Raw genomic sequence first — 20,547 nt, 5'->3', positions numbered from 1 at the left:
AGGGTTCTCGACCAGAAAGTCTGCAGGTGTTAGAGAGTGTCGCAGCTGCAAACTTACGCGGGCCCTGAGTCGGGCCACTCACCGCTGGCGGTGCATCCATGGCAATGCTCGGGAAATGCAAAGTGCCCATGCAGGCCGGAACGTGTTGGAGCAGGGGGGACTGGAAGAGTGCATGGGCTGGGCTCAGAAGGAGGAGAGAAAGGTTGCGCCACGTTCACCTGCGGGCCTAGAGCGAACGGGAAAGGCATGGGTGGGGGGGAGAAGAGTGGGAGACCTCTGGGAGGAAGAAGGTTGATGCTGAGAAACAAAATGTGGACACGTCTTGTGCTGAAGACAATTGAATATCACATGAGCCCCCTACAAGCACTCTCCATTGGTCACCCATCATGCCCAATCTTCCCATGCTCTGCCGTCTCTTAGCCAATCAGCTTTCTGCTGCACAATTGGAAGATTCTTGACCTCAGGTCAGTGCATCACTGACAACACCGACACTTATTGCCCATCCTAAGTCACCTTGTGTAAGCCATCAGGGTGAGTAACCACAGAGTAAATGCCGAGGCCACAGTGTGTAAATGGTGAAGGGAGGGTGGGAACATTTAAGGTGGTGGATGGACAACTCCTTTGACCTGGTTGATGTTGACCTCCTTGAGGCTTTCTGGAACAGGAGGAGCATGCCCCACCACCCAACATGCCTTGCAGATGGTGGAAAGGCTTTGAAGTATCAGGAGATGCATCACTCCTCATGGGGCACCCAGGCTCTGATGGGCTCCCTGCTGTATCCATCCCAACATCACATCAAACAGCCTCCTCTCTATTGCTGCAAAGAATGAACCAAAAGGTTTTGGGGATTTCAGGGCTACTGTGTGCAGTCTTGGTCTCCTTCCTACAGGAAAAATATCAATAAGACTGACAGAGTGCAGAGATTTAAAAGGATGTTGGTGTAACTTCAGGAACTAAGTTACAGGGAAAGGTTAAGCAGGTTCGGACTTTGTTCCCTGGAGCGTGGAAGGATGAGGGGAGATTTGATGGAGGTATTTAAAATTATGAGGGAGGTAGAGTAAATGCAAGCAGGCTTTTACCACTGAAACAGGACCTGGGTTAAGGGTGAAAGGGGAAATGTTTAGGGGGGACCTTCTTCACACACAGAGTGGTGGGAGTGTGGAACGAGCTGCCAGCTGAAGTGGTGAATGTGGGTTCAATTTTAACGTGTAAGAAAAATTTGGACAGGCACGTGGATGGGAGGGGTATGGTCCGAGTCCAGGCCAGTGGGACGAGGCAGAATAATAGTTCAACACAGACTAGATGGCCTGAAGGGCCTGTTTCCGTGCTGTAGTCTTTCTACAGAGGGCCGGACTTACATTTCGGAATGCAGCCAGGTTGTGCTCTGCTTCCTCCTTGAGTTGAATCTCCTCCATTAACCTGCAGAAAAAAGGCAAAGGGAAGGGCGTCACAATTTGAATCTCCCTCCAGCAGTTGATCCTGGCCATCCCTGTCCTAGAAGGGCCGAGGGGCCTGTGTCTGAGCTGCAGTGTTTAAGAAGCAATCTGCCTGCCGTCATAAGGAGAGTCGCGGTGACCAGCGTGGTCCTTGGCTGACGGTGCCTTGGAGTGAAACACCAAAGTCTGCAGACACTGTGAGGAATTGAAAGAATGCTGGAGGAACTCAGAGCGTTCCATAGGAGGTAAAGATAGATTACTGACATTTCGGACCTGAGCCCTTCTTCAAGGTACGAGTGAAAAGCAGGCCGGTGCCCAAATTAAAAGAAAGGACGGAGCAGTACTGCAGATTGACAGACAAAAGGTGTTAATTGGATATGGAGAGGAGGCCGGGAGAGAGAAAAGATTCAAGATTATTTTATTGACGTGATATTACACATAATTTCCTTTAATCTACTGTAAGGCAGATGAATATACCCGCTATCGGCAAAAATTGTTCTTTAAAGTCACACATAGAGAAGCAATGTAAAATCCCCCAGAGTCGCTGATTCGCCTCCCGCAGCCTGAGCAGCCACACAGACTCCTGTCCGAACCATCGGCCAACCCGAACTCCAGATCCGAATCTCCAACGCAATCAGGAAGCCTCTAGCACCCTCTCACCTCCCAGTTCCGATGCCAGGCACCCCCTTCAGTCTTGAGCCCGTCCGCAGCCTGGGGCGAGACCATTGACCGTGGTCGCCAGTAGCCCGCAGCCTGCGTGGGCTTCTCGTCCCCGAGTTCTTGAGCTGCAGAGCCCCTGAACGGTCCACTGCTGAGAACTGTGCCTATGTCTTGGGACTTGGGAGTCTGCCTAGATACCACTTCAGTGCTTTGAATGCCTCCCTACCCCATCAATTCATGCATTGAATAATTTCCTTCGAGATTTGATGAAGGATGCGAACAGTTTTTGATCTGGTTAGGGTCACCCTTACTGACACCACCTTCCTATTCTACATTTATATAATTATTGAATCGGCGTTTCCCTGCGGCCCCAATAGGATTTGAACTCGTGTCTCTGCTTTGTGCGGCCAAGTCCGCTGACAATTCAGATTGTTTCAGTGGCAGCCCCCTTTCTCCCAATAGATACGTCGGTTGTGGTCTAAGGGCAGGTCCTTCTCTCCCTGTCCCTCGACTTTTACCTCATCCTTTCCTTCAGACCTTGAAGGCACCTCTTGTAAGATGGGCATGTCTGGTTATTTTTGGTCACCACTTGGCTAATTCATTTGGTTGTAACGTTTCCTGGCATTCCTGACAGAATTAGCTCTTGATCCCTTCCTGACTCCCCACGAATCTGGCCCTATTTTTATCCCTGCTCTGCCAGTCATCTCTGTAAACCTTCAGTTCCTGGCTCAGATGATCTCTCTCTCTCTCTCTCTCTCTCTCTCTCTCTCTCTCTCTCTCTCTCTCTCTCTCTATCTCTCATATTTATCTTCATCTCCCAGGCACCGTTGGTGAAACTTTCTGTGATCAGGTCCTTCCAAAAGTGTCAGTTTGTAGTCCGTAATTAGACCCTGGGTTCCAACCTCTCCGGGCTCGGATGCCTGGGGAAGTGCTATGTCCTAAGACAGCCATTCTGGACCTTTTCTTAGCTATGGCCTCCCCCGACTAGGGCTCCGCTCAGAGTTCATGGGCCCCCTTCTCTGTGAAGAGTCAAGTTTTGGTTTCTTCCGTACGTCTCTCCTACCAACTACATAAAAAATATGAAAAAAATTGTGTTACATGAGGAGAAAACAAAACTTTTATTTAAATGTGCTGTGGCCTTCAGGAGTGTTCATAGGGCCCACGTTGAGAATGGCAGCTCTCAGGTGTCAGAGATTGAACTGAAACGTTCTAAGACATTGGTGAGGCCAAGTCTGGAGTAATGTGTGCAGTTTTGATCACCTAACTACAGGAACAATAAGATAGACTGGGTGCAGGTCAGTGGGGTGAGGCAGAAAAACAAATGGCTCAGCACAGACTAAAGGGCCAAAAGGGGCTGTTTCAGTGCTGTAATGTTCTATGGGTTCCATGAGGCCCCTCCCAGGTGAACGCCAAAGGTCCGTCTATGTCTCCTGGTGTCTCGAGAAAGCTATCAACATCCCACCCACATCGCACTCTCTTCTCTCTCTCTCCCCCCCACCCCCCACCCCCCAAATCCCCATCTTCAAATGGGTAGAAGATACATTAGATGAAAAACAAAGACCTTTGGATTCAAGGACCATTCTTTCCTGCTGTTATTAGATGCTTGAATGAATCAACATAGGGTAATACCTTTAGCTCTATTTATAACCGTACTTTCTCAGATCCCTGCACTATTGACGCGACTACTCCCTACACTTCAGGTTATTTATTTATCGGCTGTATGAGTTGACTTGCTTGGATACCATGCAAAACAATGCTTTTATTGCATCTCTAAACAATTCAACTCTCCAGGAAGAGAAGGGATGATGGATTGGAAAGTAAGTCTTAGGAGGCAAGATAAGTAGGTCTCACCAGTCAGTCAGACCTCCACTCTGCCACCTGACTGCCATAGCTCTTGACCAATTCCTCAACGTGATCTACCAGAATCATTGCATGAAGAGGGCATGCAAAATCATGGAGGACCCCTTCCACCCCGCACACGGCATCTTTCAGCTGCTCCCGTCGGGGAAGAGACACAGGAGGACCAGAGCCAGCCCCACCAGGCTGAGGAACAGCTTCTTCCCACGGGGAGTGAGGACACTAAACGACCAAAGGAACTGCTCATACAACCCTCCGTGACTCCACTGTTTATTAAGAATAATATTGATTTATTTATTTTAATATTTGTGTATAGAGTAAACCCCGCCCCCCCCCCACAATGTAATTCATGTAATGTTCATGTAACCAGCAGCCTCAAGCAACTGGCAAAAAAATTTGCGAAAAATAGGTAAAAAATACAGGTTTAAAATTGGAGCGCCTCGCCCAAAGGAGTTGTCCAATCACCCAATACGCAATATCAAGCAACCAGAATATTCATTTCTCCAGCATCTACTCCCATAGGTTCCAGATACCATGGGTTTTACTGAACGTACTGTTCCTATGTATTGTGTGCTAGATCTGGTTGTGTGTCTGTGTGTTTTTGCCACGAGGTTGTTCTTGTGCACTCAGATGATAATAAACTTGAACTTGATCTAGAATGGCGCAGCATCTATAAGTCTCGAGAAAGAGAATTTTCAGAAAATAAATTCTTCCTCAGCAGACTTGCTGGGGGCATCACAGCGTGGGACGGGAGCTGCTCTACTCGAGGTCAAAAGAAGCTACAGAAGGCAATGAATGCAATGCAGAACTACCCCCTCCCCCCAATGACTCCATTTCTTAGGAAAGGCAGCCAACATTTCTTTTCTCCCTCCTCCCATCGGGAGAGAAGGCTCAAGTGTGAAAGCATGCAGCGACAGGCTTAAACGCAGCTTCCCCGCAGCCATCAGGTTCCTGAATGAACCCCACCACGTGCTGCCCTTGCTGGGTGCTAATTTTCCCTGCAACTCTACGCTCTTCCCCATTACCTGGCGGTATTTACGTGAAAGTTCACCAGTCACGTCAGCATTCCACAGAACCAAAATGGAAACAAGTTACCCTCGATCCCGAGACAGTGCCTGAGAGGTCGAGTTTATTCATGGCCTGCTGGAGGTGGGCTTGGTCAAGGACTGATGATGATGGATGTTCCTCACTTCTGTTGCCTGTAAATTATGAATTGGCAAATCCTCAAACCCCACATCTGTGACTTTCCTGGATGACCTCTGAAATGTCTCTGCACTTGGAGCAAGTTTTGACTCAGAGTTGTTTTACTTTCCGAGCCTGTGTTGCTCGACACACTTCTCCTCCCTCTCTTGTTTCCTATATATGGTAAACAGCTCAGACCCAGAAGCTTCAAATGGATCATCTGAAATAACCTGACCACTCCTGTCCAGGACAAGTGTCACAGGAGGAGGTGGAAGGCCAGTGCACAAATGAAATTCTTCCTCTGTTGTCTCTTGGCTCGCTGGTCCCCGTTACTGCTTCATTGTGCTGAAATATGGTAACAAGGGCTGGCCTGAGAGCTTGCTCCAGACACGGGCGATCTTGCAGCCGACTCCATGGCACACAATTCTATCCTACTGCATCAGGAACAGTGTAGAGCAGTGGTTCTCAACCTTTTTCTTTCCACTCACATCCCACTTTAAGTCATCCCTATACTCCGTGATGAGTAAGGGATTGCTTAAGGTGGGATGTGGGTGGAAAGAAAATGTTTGAAAACCACTGTTTTAATCGTCCCTCACTGACTCGTCATGTGCACGGTTTCTGAACTCCAAAGGAAATGGGCCAACGACAATTTTTCTCAAGCCAAATATTTCAGTCACAATTGGGTCTAAAGCAGAGATTTTCGACCTTTCCTTCCCACTCACATCCCACCTTAAGCAATCCCTTACTGATCACAGAGCACTGATGGTATAGGGATTACTTAAAGTGGGATGTGAGTGGAAAGAGAAAAGTTGAGAACCACTGGGGTAGAGTTTTCTACATCAATATGTTGAGATCCCGACAAGAGGAGATACAATACTTGATCTTCTTTTAGGGAACCAGGCAGGTCAGGTGGCAGAGGTCTGTGAAGGTGAGCATTTTAGGTCCAGTGACCATAATGTCATTAGTTTCAAGTTAATTATGGAGAAGGATAGGTCTGGTCCTCGAGTTGAGGTTCTGAATTGGAGAAAGGTCACTTTTGAGGAAATGAGAAAGGATCTCGGAAGAGCCGATTGAAATGTTATTTTCTGACAAGGATGTGCATCCAGCAGGGGGAAGGCCTGCAAGGGTGAAATTTTGAGAGAGCAGAGATTGCATGTTCCTACCAGGAATAAGGGCAAAGTTAACAGACATGGGGAACCTTGGTTTTCAAGGGAGATTGGAGAGCTGGTTAAGAGGAGGGGGTTATATATGCAGTATAGACAACAGGGAGCAAATGAGCTACTTGGAGAGAATAGAAAATGTAAGAGAATGTTTAAGAAAGAAAGTAGGAAGGGAAAAGGGTTTCTACAAGTATATTAAAAGTTAAGGGATATTAAAGGAACCCCAACCAACCAATTTTCCCCTGCAACCTCTGCAACCGTGTCTGCCTGTCCCGCATCGGACTTGTCAGCCACAAATGAACCTGCAGCTGACGTGGACATTTACCCCCTCCATAAATCTTCGTCCGCGAAGCCAAACCAAAGAAAGATTAAGGGACATAATTGGACCCCTAGAAAATCAAAGTGGTCAACTCTGTGTGGAGCCTCGCAAAATGGGGGAGATTTTAAATAATTTTTTTTCATTAGTATTTATGCAGGAAACTGGCATTGTGAATAAGGATGGAAGGGAAACAACTAGAAGTGTTGAAGGAGAAGGAGGTTCTTGCTTCTTTGCAACAAATAAAGGTAGACAAATCCCCTGGATCGGACATGATATTCCCCACACGTTGAGGGAGACAAATGCTGAAATTGCAAGGGCCCTGGCGGATATATTCAAAATGTCCTTGGTCACAGGGGAGATGCCGGAGGATTGGAGGGTGCCTCATGTTGTCCCACTGTTTAAGAAAGGCTCCAAGAGTAAACCAGGCAATTATAGGCCAGTGAGCCTGACGTCAGTAGTGTTTAAATTATTTGAAGGATTTCTGAGAGATAGAATATGTAGATATTTGGACCATCATCAGCTGATTAAGGACAGTCAGCATGGATTTATGTGTGGTAGGTCATGTTTAACAAAACGTAAAGATTTTTCAGGAAGTTACCAAGAAGGTTGATGAGGGAAAGGCAGTGGATGTTGTTGATATGGACTTTAGTGAGGCCTTCGACAAGGTTCCACATGAGAGGTTGGTTCAGAAGGTTAGGACATAGAGAAGTTGCAAACTGGATTTGAAATTGGCTTGGTGGAAGAAAACAGAGAGTGGTGGTGGATGGTTGCTTCTCAGACTGGAGGTCTGTGTTGAGTGGAGTGCCTCAGGGATCTGTGCTGGGACCATTATTGTTTGTTATCTATATAAATGACCTAGATGATGACGTGGTGAATTAGATCAGCAAGCTTGCTGAAGACACAAAGATAGGAGGCATCGTGGACTGTGAGGAAGATTTCCAAAGCTTGCAGAGGGATCTGGAGCAGCTGGGAAATTGGGTCAGTAAATGGCTGATGGAATTTAATGCAGATAAGTGTGAGGTGTAGCACTTTGAAGAGTGAATCAGGGTAGGACATACACGGTAAATGGTAGGGCATTGAGGAGTGTGGAGGAGCAAAGAGATCTGGAAATACAGGTACATTATTTCCTAAAGGTGGCATCACATGTGGACAGGGTTGTAAAGAAAACATTTGGCATCTTAGCCTTTATAAATCAAAGTATTGAGTATAGAAGTTGGGATGTTATGTTGAACTCATTGGTGAGGCCATACTTAGAATATTGTGGGCAGTTCTGGTTACCCAGCAGCAGGAAAGATGTCAATAAGATTGAAAGAGAGCAGAGAAGATTTACTAAGATGTTGCCAGGTCTTCAGGAGTTGAGTTACTGGGAAAGATTAAATAGGTTAGGATTGTACTCCTTGGAACGAAGAAGGAGGAGGGGAGACTTTATCGAGGTTTATAAGATTATGAGGGGTATAGACAGTAGATATGAGTAGGATGTTTCCATTTAGATTGGGGCAGATAATTGAGAGGTCATAACTTTAGGCTGAATGGGGAGAGGTATAAGGGGAACATTAGGGGAAAGTTTAATTAGAGAGCGGTGGGAGTGAGGAATGAGCTGCCAACTGATGTAGAGAATGCAGATTCAGTCTTGAGTTTTAAAAATAAATTGGATCAATACATGGATAGGAGGGGTCTGGAGGGTTATGGAATGAGAGCAGGTCGGTTGGACTAGCTAGTTTTATTGGTCGCCACAGACTGGAAGGGTGGAATGATCTGTTTTTCTGTTCAGTAACATTCTATGGAATTTATTTCTTGGCAATTTTTGTACCTGTAATGCTACCGCCAAACAACGAATTTTGTGACACATGTTCATGACAGCAAGTTCTGTTTTTGAACCCTGTCCACATACCTTGTCTAAATATCCTTTAAACTCTGTCATTGTTCCCACCTCCCTCACTTCCTCTGGCAGCTCACTCCACACACCCGTCACCCTCTATGAGGAAAAGTGATCTCTTTGAAATCTTGGCCCTTAAATTGATACCCCCTAGTTTCAGGTCATCAAATTTACTGTCATCTGATTGTACAAGTACACCCCAATGAAACAGCGTTCTCTGGTCCTCGGTGCAAAATATGCAGACACACAACTGGACATAACACACAGACAAACAAAAAATACATATGCAGGTCAAGTATTTCATCTAAACAAATAAATAAATAAATATTGCTTTGTACATATGAAGGTCTCGGGTGGTCAGTGTGAGCAGTTCCTTTGGTCGTTCAGCATTCTCACTGCCCATGGGAAGAAGCTGTTCTTCAGCCTGGTGGGGCAGGCTCTGATCCTCCTGGATCTCTTCCCTGACGGAAGCAGCTGAAAGATGCTGAGTGCAGGGTGGAAGGGGTCCTCGATGATTTTCCACGCCCTCTTCAGACATTCTCTTACCCTGGACCTTATCCCTTCCCCACATGATTTTATAAACCTCTATAAGGTCACCCCTCCACCTCCTATGTTTCAGTCCTAGACCATCCAGTCTCACCTTGTAACTCAAGCTCTTCATCCCAGAAACAATCTGATGAATAATTTCTGTTCCTTGAACTGTGCACAATACTCCAAATGGGGTCTCACCTTGTACAGTCCCTCTGCGGCTGGCAGTCATGTCTCAAGTCCTTCACTCTGTCTTCCCCTCCCTGAACCTCTCTCTTTCTCTCTCTCTCTTGCTCGCTCTCCCTAATACCTTTACTATTACATGTTCCTCCAATTGTTGTCATCCCTCTCCATTCTCTCCCTCCTCCTCTACTTCCCTCCACAACAAGGATTCCCTCACTCCTTGTCTCATATACCCTATTGTTTTAAACCCTTTCCTTCTCTCTCTCTCTCTCTCTCTCTCTCTCTCTTTCTCTCTCATTAAACATTTTCCTTGAAGCCCACACTTTGATTGAGCTCTAATATGAATCATAACTGATTACAACAGGCTCAATAAATCTCTATGACAGATTATGACAGAGTATATAGATATGTTTTTTGGGAGATAAATTGAGAAAGGTTTTTTAGAGTAGGTCACATACAAACACTTTAAAACAGATCTTATTTGAAATACTGGAGCTCTGCTAATGCTAGACATGTTTGCTTCTCACAGCTTTTGCAAGAGCTTTGAAGAGTGCTCAGGAGACTTCACTAATGGATTGTTGTTTACCAAAGGCAACAGATGAAAGAGCATGTTGGAGCTGCTGCTAACTAGAAGGAGAGCTTGCTGTTGTAAGAGGATCATGTGGTTTTGCAAGCAGAGAGAGTCAAACAGGCTTTTCTCTCTGTGAGAGAGAGAGAGACACACACACACACACACAGAGATCACTTGTACAGCGTTACAGCCAGCAAGAGCAGCTGGGACTGGAACAGGACAAGCTGGCAAGAAACCCCATTTTGGCCTGGTCAAAGCCCTTGTAGTTCATGCAAGAGGAGAGGACTGGCTGTCTAATTTTTCACTTGGAATAAGAAAATCAAAAAGGCATTCTCTGGTGACCTGAACGAAAGAGGTGGGCTCCGGATTCATCCCACCAGTCAAAATGTACCAGGGTGTAGAGGTTAATTGGGTGTAAATTGGGTGGCACAGGTTCGTGGGCCAAAATGGCCTGTTACCATGCTGTATGTCTAAAAAGACATGTAATGCCTTGGTTCATTTTCACTTTGTCAAAGCTCCTCTATAGATGGAAGGTGCTGTAGGTCTTGCCCTGAAAGGGTTTAACCATTAATACTGAAATGGGGGAAAGACAGACACAAGGGATTAGTTTGGTCATCAAGGACAAGTGGGCCAAACAGCCTATTTCCTTGCTCTGCGACTGGATGATCAAGCCTGAGGCCAGGATTAGAAGAGGGCTGAGGATTGTAGGTTTGCAAGTGGAGGTTATAGATCCACAGTAGGATCTGGGAACAAGGATGAGAATTTTAAGATAATTTTCTCTCAGAGGATGGTGTACGTTTGAGAGTCTCACCCTCGAAAGGTCATTGAGAGCAGAGTAGGAATATTTTGATGGACAGATCCTGGGTATGCGAGGAGTAGCATATGACATATGGTTGACAGAGCTCTTCACTTTGGAGTTAATAGAGGTGTTTAAGATTATGAGGGGCTTAGATCGGGTGGACAGAGAGGATCTTTTTTCCTGGGGCAACAGTAGGAAATACCAGAGGACACCTGTTTAAGGTGAGGGGAGGAAAGTTCAGAGGAGATATCACAGGTACGGTTTTTACACAGAGAGCAGCAGGTGTCTGGAATGCCTTGCTGGGGGTGATGGTGGAGGCTGGTACAATTGGGATATTTTAAAAGACTCTTGGATGTAAGAAAAATAGAGGGTTACGGGTGTGAGGGAGGGAAGGGTTAGATTGCTGTGGGGTCGGTTTACATCGGTGGGCAAAATCCTGTGGGCTGGAGGGCCTCTACTGGGGCTTCTATGTTCCACAAAAGGTTGCCATAGATGAAGGGAAATGCAGAGTTACAATTACAGTCAGATCTAAGAGGGTGATTCTAGCCAGATGCTCTGTCCCTCTCACTTCTCCTTGTTTGCTCAAAATAACACCATTTCTTATGATGCTCCAGAATTTACAGTGGTGGGTATCAATAAGGTCGAGAAGATCGACTAGGATGTTGCCGGGGCTTGAGAAACTGAGGTACAGGTTAAACATGTGAGGAATTTACAGTGGTGGGTATCAATAAGGTCGAGAAGATCGACTAGGATGTTGCCGGGGCTTGAGAAACTGAGGTACAGGTTAAACATGTGAGGAATTTACAGTGGTGGGTATCAATAAGGTCGAGAAGATCGACTAGGATGTTGCCGGGGCTTGAGAAACTGAGGTACAGGTTAAACATGTGAGGAATTTACAGTGGTGGGTATCAATAAGGTCGAGAAGATCGACTAGGATGTTGCCGGGGCTTGAGAAACTGAGGTACAGGTTAAACATGTGAGGAATTTACAGTGGTGGGTATCAATAAGGTCGAGAAGATCGACTAGGATGTTGCCGGGGCTTGAGAAACTGAGGTACAGGTTAAACATGTGAGGAATTTACAGTGGTGGGTATCAATAAGGTCGAGAAGATCGACTAGGATGTTGCCGGGGCTTGAGAAACTGAGGTACAGGTTAAACATGTGAGGAATTTATTCTCTGTTGTGTCAGAGAATGGGGTGGGGGGGGCGGGGGAGAGAGAGATTTGATGGCGGTGTTTAAAATTATGAAGGGGATAGACAGAGTAAATGCAGGAAGGCTCTTCCCACAGAGGTTGGATGAGACAGGAACTAGAGGACATGGGTTAAGGATGAAAGGTTTAGAGGGAAATTTGGGGAAAGTGGTGAGAATGTGCAACGAGTTGCCAGCTGAAGTGGTTAATGTGGGCTAAATTTTAACGTTTAAGACATTTTTGGTTAGGCACAGAATGGGAGGGGTATTGAAGGTTTGGAAGGGATTCAGTCCCATTGGGATGAGATGCAATTGCAAGCCCAATCTCTTTCTCAAGGGGAGGGAAATAGGGTCTTGATGAGCATTGGGGTGAAGGTTAGCCTGTGTCAAAGATTGCTGAGTTGAGGTTAGGGCCTGAATCTTATCGAATGGCTTGATAGACTAAGAGGCTTCCTCCCATTGCTAAATTGTAGACTCTTGTGAGTCTTGGCTTGACCGGAAACCACACCACGTCAGTGAGATGTTTAAAGGCTTGGAGAGAGTGGAATGGAGTGTTTCCAGTCGTGGGAGAGTCTCGGACCAGAGGGCACAGCCTCAGAATAACAGGACATCCCTTTAGAGCAGAGATACAGAGAAATGTCTTCAGATGAATCTGTGGAACTTAGTCATCAGGTAGATCTGAAGCAGTTAAAGGATCTTGATGAGTCAAGGATATCAAAGGTCACAGGGAGAAGGCAAGACAATGGGGTTGTGAGGAAAAATACATCAGCCATGATTGTAATGGTGGAGGATCAGGGGGAGAGAGTGTGGAGGAGAGAAAGAACAGGGGAGAGATAGTGGGGGGAGTGAGGGAAGAGAGAGTGGGGTGAGAGAGAGCAATGGGATAAAGCAGGAGAGGGAGGAGGGAGGGAGGGGGAGAAAGGGAGGATAGCAGGGGAGAGAGAGAAGGAGAGAGTGGGGGAATAGAGAGGGGATAGAAACAGGGAGAGAATGGGGGAATGGAGAGAGTGGGGGGAGATTGTGGGGGAGAGAGGGGAAAGGGAGAGTGGGGAGTAGAGAATGGGAGAGAGAGGGGGAGAGAGAGAGAGAGGGAGAGAGACAGGGTGGAGAGAGAGAGAGGGGGAGGGGGAGAGAGAGGGGGAGAAAGAGTGGGGGGGAGAGAGAGAGAGAGAGAGAGAGAGAGAGAGAGAGAGAGAGAGCTCTGTGTTTAGTAAGGGATTACATAAGGTGGTTTGTGAGTGGGGAAAAAACACTGTTCTATCAGGTCTCTCCTCAGCCTCCAATGTTCCAGAGGAAACTGCCCAAGTTTGTCCAATCTCTCCCCATAGCTCAAACCCTCGAATCCAGGCAACAACCTTCTGTAGCATTTCCAAAGCCTCCACATCCTTCCTGCTCCCAAACCACAGACCGGTGCTCCCTTTGTGTCCTTCTCTACATTGGAGGAAGGGGTCACAGATTGGGATATTGTTTCGCTCAGCACCTCCGCTCCCTCCATTACAACATTCCCTCCCAGTATCCAACCATTTCAGTTCTGAGACACACTCCCACACTCACATGTCTGTCCACGGCCTTATGTACCATCCCACCCAGGCCACCGGCAGATTGGTGGAACAACACCTGATTTTCTGGCTGGGCCCCCTCCAGCCAGACGGCATTAATGTTGACTTCTCTGCTTTCCTCTAACCAGCCTGCCTTTTCTTTCCCCTCCCCTCTTTAAAGTTTTTCCAGTTCTTCCCTCCCTTCCCCCTCCACCCACCCAGCACTCCCTCCTCCCACTCATTGGTGCTGTCCCCTCCCTCCCTTCTCCACCTATCACCTACTGCCTTTGCCACCCTTTTCCCCCTTTCTCCATCTTTTGGCTTGGACGTCCGCCAACACTCTTTCATACTTCGATCAAGGGCTCAAGCCCGAAACGTCGGTTCTGTATCTTTGCTACATAAAGACCTGCTGAGTTCCTCCAGCGTTTTTGTGCCTTTACACTTGAACCACGGTGTCCACAGATGTTCGTGAGTTACATTGAAAAGATACTTGGATAGATGTATTAAAATCCAGACCGCCCGAGAATCAGGTCTCTCAAACTTTTAAAACTTAGCGAGCTTTTGTGTGCGTGCGTGCATAAGTGCCGCATGTGGACGGTTTCAGAACTCCAAAGGAAATGGGCCGATGACAATTTTTCTCAAGCAAAATATTTCGGTAACAATTGGATCTAGAGCAGTGATTCTCGACCTTCCCTTCCCACTCACATCCCACCTTAAGCAGTCCCTTACTTATCACAGAGCACCGATGGCACAGGGATGACTTAAAGGGGGATGTGAGTGGAAAGAAAAAGGCTGAGAACTCCCGGCAATAAATGATCAACATTTACCCATTCAACTCTTCTCTATTCCTCCTTAAATTTGAATTTTAAAAGTACTGCTGGAGAATCCGGATAATTGCAAAAATATGGAACCGACCCCATCCCTGAGCAGCCCAGAGTTGAGGATTTCTACTGGAGGTGTAATGAAATGGTTGTGGGGTAGTTTACATAGATCGGCACAATGATGTGGGCTGAAGGGCCTTGACTGCACTGCTCCAATAAGACCAGCTCACCCATGTTCTAACTCATGGCTTATCCTGTTGCCCCACCTTCTTCTTTGGCAGTCCCTTGGGGGACTGATGGCTTACGGATGGCTTGCTTCCACCCCAGTTCTGTGGGCCCTGAGCTGCGGAGGGGGTGTATGAGGCAAGCACAGAATCTTCCGTAGACAGGGAAAAAAGGGCAGGAGAGAAGAGGGGCAAAGAGATTGAGGGAGGCGATTCAAGGTTTGAGTTACAGGGAAACAAGGTTTGAGTTACAGGGAAAAGTTGTGCAGACTAGGGATTTTTTCTCTGGAGCTTAGAAGATTGAGAGGGGATTTGATAGAGGTGTTTAAGATTTTAAAAGGGACAGACAGAGTAAATGTGGATAGGCTTTTTCAATTAAGAGTGGGGGAGATTCAAACTAGAGGACATGGTTTAAGATTGAAGGGGGAAAATTAGAAGGGGAACATGAGGGGAAATTTCTTTACACAAAGGGTGGTAGGGATGTGGAATGAGCTTCCGGCAGACGTGGTCGAGGCGGGATCATTGGTTACATTTAAGGAAAGACTGGATCGTTACATGGATAGGAGGGGACTAGAGGGGTATGGACCGGGCGCTGGTCAGTGGGACTAGGAGGGTGGGAATTTGTTACGGCATGGACAAGAAGGGCCGAACTGGCCTGTTCTGTGCTGTAAGTGGTTATATGGTTATAAGTGTTAAAGTCATCAAATAGTTAACACATGGGGAGAGGCAGAACTTGAGGAAGAGCGGTGTTTCTCTCAGAGAGCAGAAAGTCCACAGAGGCATTTGCCTGGGGTCCACTCGTGGACTCCTGAATTACTCAACGGAAATCCAAGAGATACTTCCCTCAAGAGAGAGAGACTGATCGATGGGTCCTGACATTTAATCACCACCATGTCAAGGACAGAATGTGATGTTAGAAGCGAGCAGGGATCCAGTGGAAAGAGAAACTTAATTTCCAAGCCATGACATCAGGGACAGGCTGCATTACCGAGCAAACACCTCTGTTAAGGGTTAAATTTGGTTCTCGTGAAAACACATTTAACTTTAACTTTTGATTTAGCTGCAGGGCTCAGAGAAATGGAAACCTGCACTGAAGGCTCGCTCCCTCAAACTGTCGTTGCATACAAGTTCCCCGATTCCACTATTCCTTCCTCCAGGCTACCCCATTTAGTACATTATCCCCCTCTCTTTATCTTGTCCCCCCCCAACTCTCTTCCCCTGCTCTCTACCCCCTTCCTTCCCCCCTCTCCCTCCTCCCCCTCTACCTCCCTCTCTTCCCAGCTCTCTACCCATGCTGTCTCTCCCTCCCAGTGCCTCTCAACCCACCCTGCTCTCTTTCCCCTGCTCTCTCCTCCCCCAGTTCTTCCCTCCTCCCTTCTTCTCTCCCCCCACTCTCCCTCCCACTTTCTCCCCTGTACACTCTCACCCCTAACTATCTCTTCCCCGTTCTTTCTCCTCCAGCTCCCTCCTCTTCCCACCCCTTCCCCCTCCCACCCTCCCTCTCCTCCCCCCCCTCCCCACCTGTTTAACAGCTTCGTCCTCCCTTTACTGGGCCCATGCATTTTGTCCTCTCACGCTGCCCGCCAGGCATTTTGCCCTCAGCCCTAGCTCTCTACTCACTGACCCTCGAACACAATCGCTCGACCCCACCACAAAGCTCATCTGAAGAGTCATGACCCTGACCATCCAAACCAGACAATGACAAGAACCGTGGCCTCTTCCAAACAACCATTTACCATGCTCTTTCAAAACAAGTCACCGGCTGGCTGCAGTCAGGATTGGAACCATGCCAAATGGACCTTGGATCTGGACAATAGTTATATAAGATGTCAGAGAGGCCCTGCTGGAGCATTGAGTTCAGTGTTGGTCACCGTGTTGCAGGGAAGTTGTCGTCGAAGAGCTGGAGAGGGTTCAGAGGAGATTGACGAGGATGTTGCTGGGATTTGGGGGGCCTGAGCTACAGGGAGAGGTGGAGCAGGAAGGGTCTTTATTCCTTGGAGCACAGGAGGATGAGGGGAGATCCCACGGAGGGGGACAAGATCACGAGAGGATTAGATCGGGGTGAACGCAGAAAGTCTTTTGCCCAGAGTAGGGGAATCGGTTTAAGGTGAGGGAGAGGTAGATTTAACAGGAACCTGAGTGTTTTACACAGAGGGTGGCAGGTGTGCGGAACAGGCTGCCAGAGGAGGAAGTTAAGGCAGGGACTATTGAAAGATTTTAAGTAAAGATTTTAAGTTAAGATACACGGAAAGGATAGGTTTAGAGGGGCATGGGAGGCAGGTGGGACTCGTGTGGGTGAGACACTTTGGTCTGCGTGGGCAGGTTGGGCAGAAAACGGGTTCTATTGACATTAGAGATCCAATTGAATCTTGAAGGCCGGTTTGGTGTTCATAGAGCAGAAAATGTTGGACAATAGAGTGCCAGATAAGGGCTTTCAGCTCACAATATCTGCACTGAACATGATGCTACAATCTAAATTTCTGCTGCTTGGTACATAACCCATATCCCTCTATCGTCTGCACACTCACGTGTCTGTCTAGAGCAGACATTCTCAACATTATTTTGCCTGCGGTCCCCTTTGGACTCTGCTCAAAGTTTATGGGACCCCTTCCCTGTGAATGTTAGTTGGTTTCTTCCGTGCTTTTCTCCTTCCCCCCCTGAAAAAAAGTATCAAAAAGCATGTATGTTACGCGAGGTGAAAGGAAAACGAGGCTTTTAGTTCAATGTTGTTGTGGCTCTCGGTTGAGAATAGCTGGTCTGGAGGACTCCTCAGGGCCACTGCTGCACTTGCTTCCACCAATACCTCTGGCCTCTTCTCACCCCTCCCTGTGTATAAAACCTGCCCCACACATCTCCCTTAAACTTTCCACCTCTCACTTTGAACGCACCTCACTCCAGTGGTTCTCCACCTTTTTCTATCCACTCACATCTCACTTTAAGTATTCCCTATGCCATCAGTGCTCTGTGATGAGTAAGGGATTGCTTAAGGTGGGATGTGAGTGGGAAGGGAAGGTTGAAAGCCACTGTTTTAATCGTCCCTCATTGACTCGTTATGTGCACGGTTTCAGAGCTCCAAAGGAAATGGGCCAACGACCATTTTTCTAGAGCAAAATATTTCAGTAACAATTGGATCTAGAGCAGTGAATCTCAACCTTCCCTTCCCATTCTCATCCCACCTTAAGCAATCCCCTACTCATCACAGAGCACCGATGGTATAGGGATTACTTAAAGTGGTATGTGAGTGGAAAGAAAAAGGTTGAGAGATTCTAGTGTGTGACATTTTTATCGTGGGTGAAAGATTCTGAATTATCGAATCCAGCATTGTCTATAAGGAGTTTCTACATTTTCCCCGTGTCTGCATGGGTTTACCCCGGGGGACTCCGGTTTCCTTCCATCCTTCAAAATGTATGGGGTCGCCTGGCAAATTGGGTGTAATCAGGTGGCTCAGGTTTCTTGGGCTGGAAGGGCTTTCTGCTGTGCTCTATCAGTCAAATTAAATTCAATTAAAACTGGAGCAGTGCATTCAGTTCTGGTCACCTCATTACAGGAGGGATGTGGAATCTATGGGGAGGGTGCAGAGGAGATTTATCGAGGTGCTGCCTGGATTGGAGAACATGTCATGTAAAACAAGGTGACGGCTTTTCTCTTTGGATAGAGGCGACTTAATAGAGGTATGCCAGATTCTGAGGGGCGTAGATCGGGTGAGCGACTAGCACGTTTATCCCAGGGCGACAATAGCAAATACCCGAGGACATCTGTTGAAGGTGAGGGGAGGAAAGTTTAGGGGAGATGTCAGAAGTATGTTTTTTTTTACACACAAAGAGCGGTGGGGGCCTGGAATGTGTTGCCAGGGATGGTGGTGGAAGCTGAAACATTAGGGGCATCTAAAAGACTCTTAGGCGGGCACATGGTGAAAGAAAAATAAAGGGTTTTGGGATAGGGAGGGGAGAGTTAGATTGCAGTGGAGTAGGTTTACATGGGTTGGCACAACATCATGGGCTGAAGGGCCTGTACTGTGCTAGAATGTTCTATGGAGAAAAATGGAATGCGAGAGAAACTAAGCAGGTCACACAGTGTACTTTATATTGCAAAGATAAAGATTCAGAACCGACATTTCAGGCTTGAGTCCTTCATCAAGATATAACCTTGATGAAGGGTTCAAGCCTGAATCGTCGGTTCTGAATCTTTATCTTTGCTGTATAATGGACACTGACCTGCTGAGTTTATCCAGCGTTGTGTTTTTACCTCACACATGTTGTCTGCAGACTTTCGTGTTTTACTCTTGTAATGTTCAGTTTTAAAATTAAATAGCTCTCATATAATTTTATAAACACCTATACCTTAGGCTCCGATGCCCCAGAGAAAATCAACCCAAATTTGTCCACTCTCCCCTCTCGATGGCTGACTCCTGATTTTGTTCTCTTCCCCAGCTCAGGGCGGCATCGGGAACTGCGCTTGGATTCCATTAGGGAGTGACCAGAACACACCGAGTCGATGGGGTGGGGGGGGGGGGGGGGGGAGAGGGGGCGGAGACCCGGGGGAACTTCCCTACCTCTGCTTGAGTTTCTGCAGGTCTTCGGCCAGGTTGTCTCTCTCCACCACCACCCGCACCTTCTCGTTGGTCAGGGCGTCGATCTGGCGCCGGAGTTCCCTCATCTCCTGCTCGAAGAGGTCGTTGATCTTGCCCGGCTCCTGCCCTTTCAGCCGGTTCAGCTCAGCCACCAGCACCTTGTTCTGCTGCTCCAGGAAGCGGACCTTCTCGATGTAGCTGGCGAAGCGATCGTTCAGGTGCTGCATCTCCGCCTTCTCGTTGGTCCGTGTCTGGATGAACTCCTGGTTCAGAGCGTCGGCCAGGTTGAAGTCCACCACCTCGAGGCCACGGCTGGGCGCTTTCACCCTGTAGCTTCCGGATAAGGCAGCCATGGAAGAGGGCTTCAAGGTGTGCAGGCGAGAGGACAGGTTACTCCCACCGAAGCGACTACTGGAGAAAGAAGCCCGGCTGAGCTGCGGGGACCCCATTACATTCCCCCCGAAGGCTCTCCTGTAGGAGCTTGACGTGGTGGTGGTTGAGAACGACATGGTGATCCCTCTCTTCGTTCTCCCTTACCTTTCCTCCTCTCTCCACCCCGGCTTCACTAGTTCCAAGGATCTGGCGGACTTCCTAGCTGCACTCCTGCTATAAGTATGCAGCTCAGCAGACATGCACACACTCCTGGGTCCTAGTGCCCCTCAGATCACATTGCCATGCTCAAACCTGGGACCTAGCCAACAGTATAATCACTTCCGGATGGCCTGCTCATTGTCACGCTGTTCTGTTGGGGGGGGGAGAGAAGGGGTGTGGGTGAGGGAGAATGGGGGAGGTGTAGGCTGTAATATTGCCAACATCACAACGGTGACCTGCACTTCAGAAAACTGTCGTCCTGCACATGGTAACAACGTGCCTTTCCACTGAAATTCACACTAACCCATCCAAGATTCTCATATTTTACCCAACAATATCCAGATATTTATTTGTTCATTTTCTCCCTAACTTATGATGGTCTGGAGACACAAGGGTTCGAATCTGGATTTTCAATTTCGAATTCCGATCTGTTTCTGCGCTTGTAATATGAAAAGAAATGAAATGTAATAAAGAAAAGTGCAGAGAACAAAACAAAGGACTCTACATCACCTTTGTTGACCTCACCAAAGCCTTCGACACCGTGAGCAGGAAAGGGCTTTGGCAAATACTAGAGCGCATCGGATGTCCCCCAAAGTTCCTCAACATGATTATCCAACTGCACGAAAACCAACAAGGTCGGGTCAGATACAGCAATGAGCTCTCTGAACCCTTCTCCATTAACAATGGCGTGAAGCAAGGCTGTGTTCTCGCACCAACCCTCTTTTCAATCTTCTTCAGCATGATGCTGAACCAAGCCATGAAAGACCCCAACAATGAAGACGCTGTTTACATCCGGTACCGCACGGATGGCAGTCTCTTCAATCTGAGGCGCCTGCAAGCTCACACCAAGACACAAGAGAAACTTGTCCGTGAACTACTCTTTGCAGATGATGCCGCTTTAGTTGCCCATTCAGAGCCAGCTCTTCAGCGCTTGACGTCCTGCTTTGCGGAAACTGCCAAAATGTTTGGCCTGGAAGTCAGCCTGAAGAAAACTGAGGTCCTCCATCAGCCAGCTCCCCACCATGACTACCAGCCCCCCCCACA

At 47.6% G+C, this 20,547-nt stretch overlaps 1 protein-coding gene across 1 annotated transcript in view; it reads right to left on the bottom strand.

Annotated features, from left to right (window-relative positions):
- Positions 1-19,506, bottom strand: part of LOC138762276 (desmin-like) — a 34,519-nt gene extending 15,013 nt beyond the window's left edge. Inside the window, exons 1-2 of the mRNA XM_069935975.1 lie at positions 18,895-19,506; positions 1,359-1,419 (exon numbers count right to left, since the gene is read on the bottom strand). Of these exons, the coding sequence (XP_069792076.1) occupies positions 1,359-1,419; positions 18,895-19,421 (588 nt within the window). The 5' untranslated portion in view covers positions 19,422-19,506. The remainder of the gene's footprint in view (positions 1-1,358; positions 1,420-18,894) is intronic.
- Between the last annotated feature and the right edge of the window lie 1,041 nt (positions 19,507-20,547).

Source organism: Narcine bancroftii, chromosome 4, assembly GCF_036971445.1.
Source record: "Narcine bancroftii isolate sNarBan1 chromosome 4, sNarBan1.hap1, whole genome shotgun sequence".
Lineage (NCBI taxonomy): Eukaryota > Metazoa > Chordata > Chondrichthyes > Torpediniformes > Narcinidae > Narcine > Narcine bancroftii.
The sequence above is the reverse complement of the archived record's forward strand: the minus strand, read 5'-3'. Positions and strand labels throughout refer to the sequence as shown.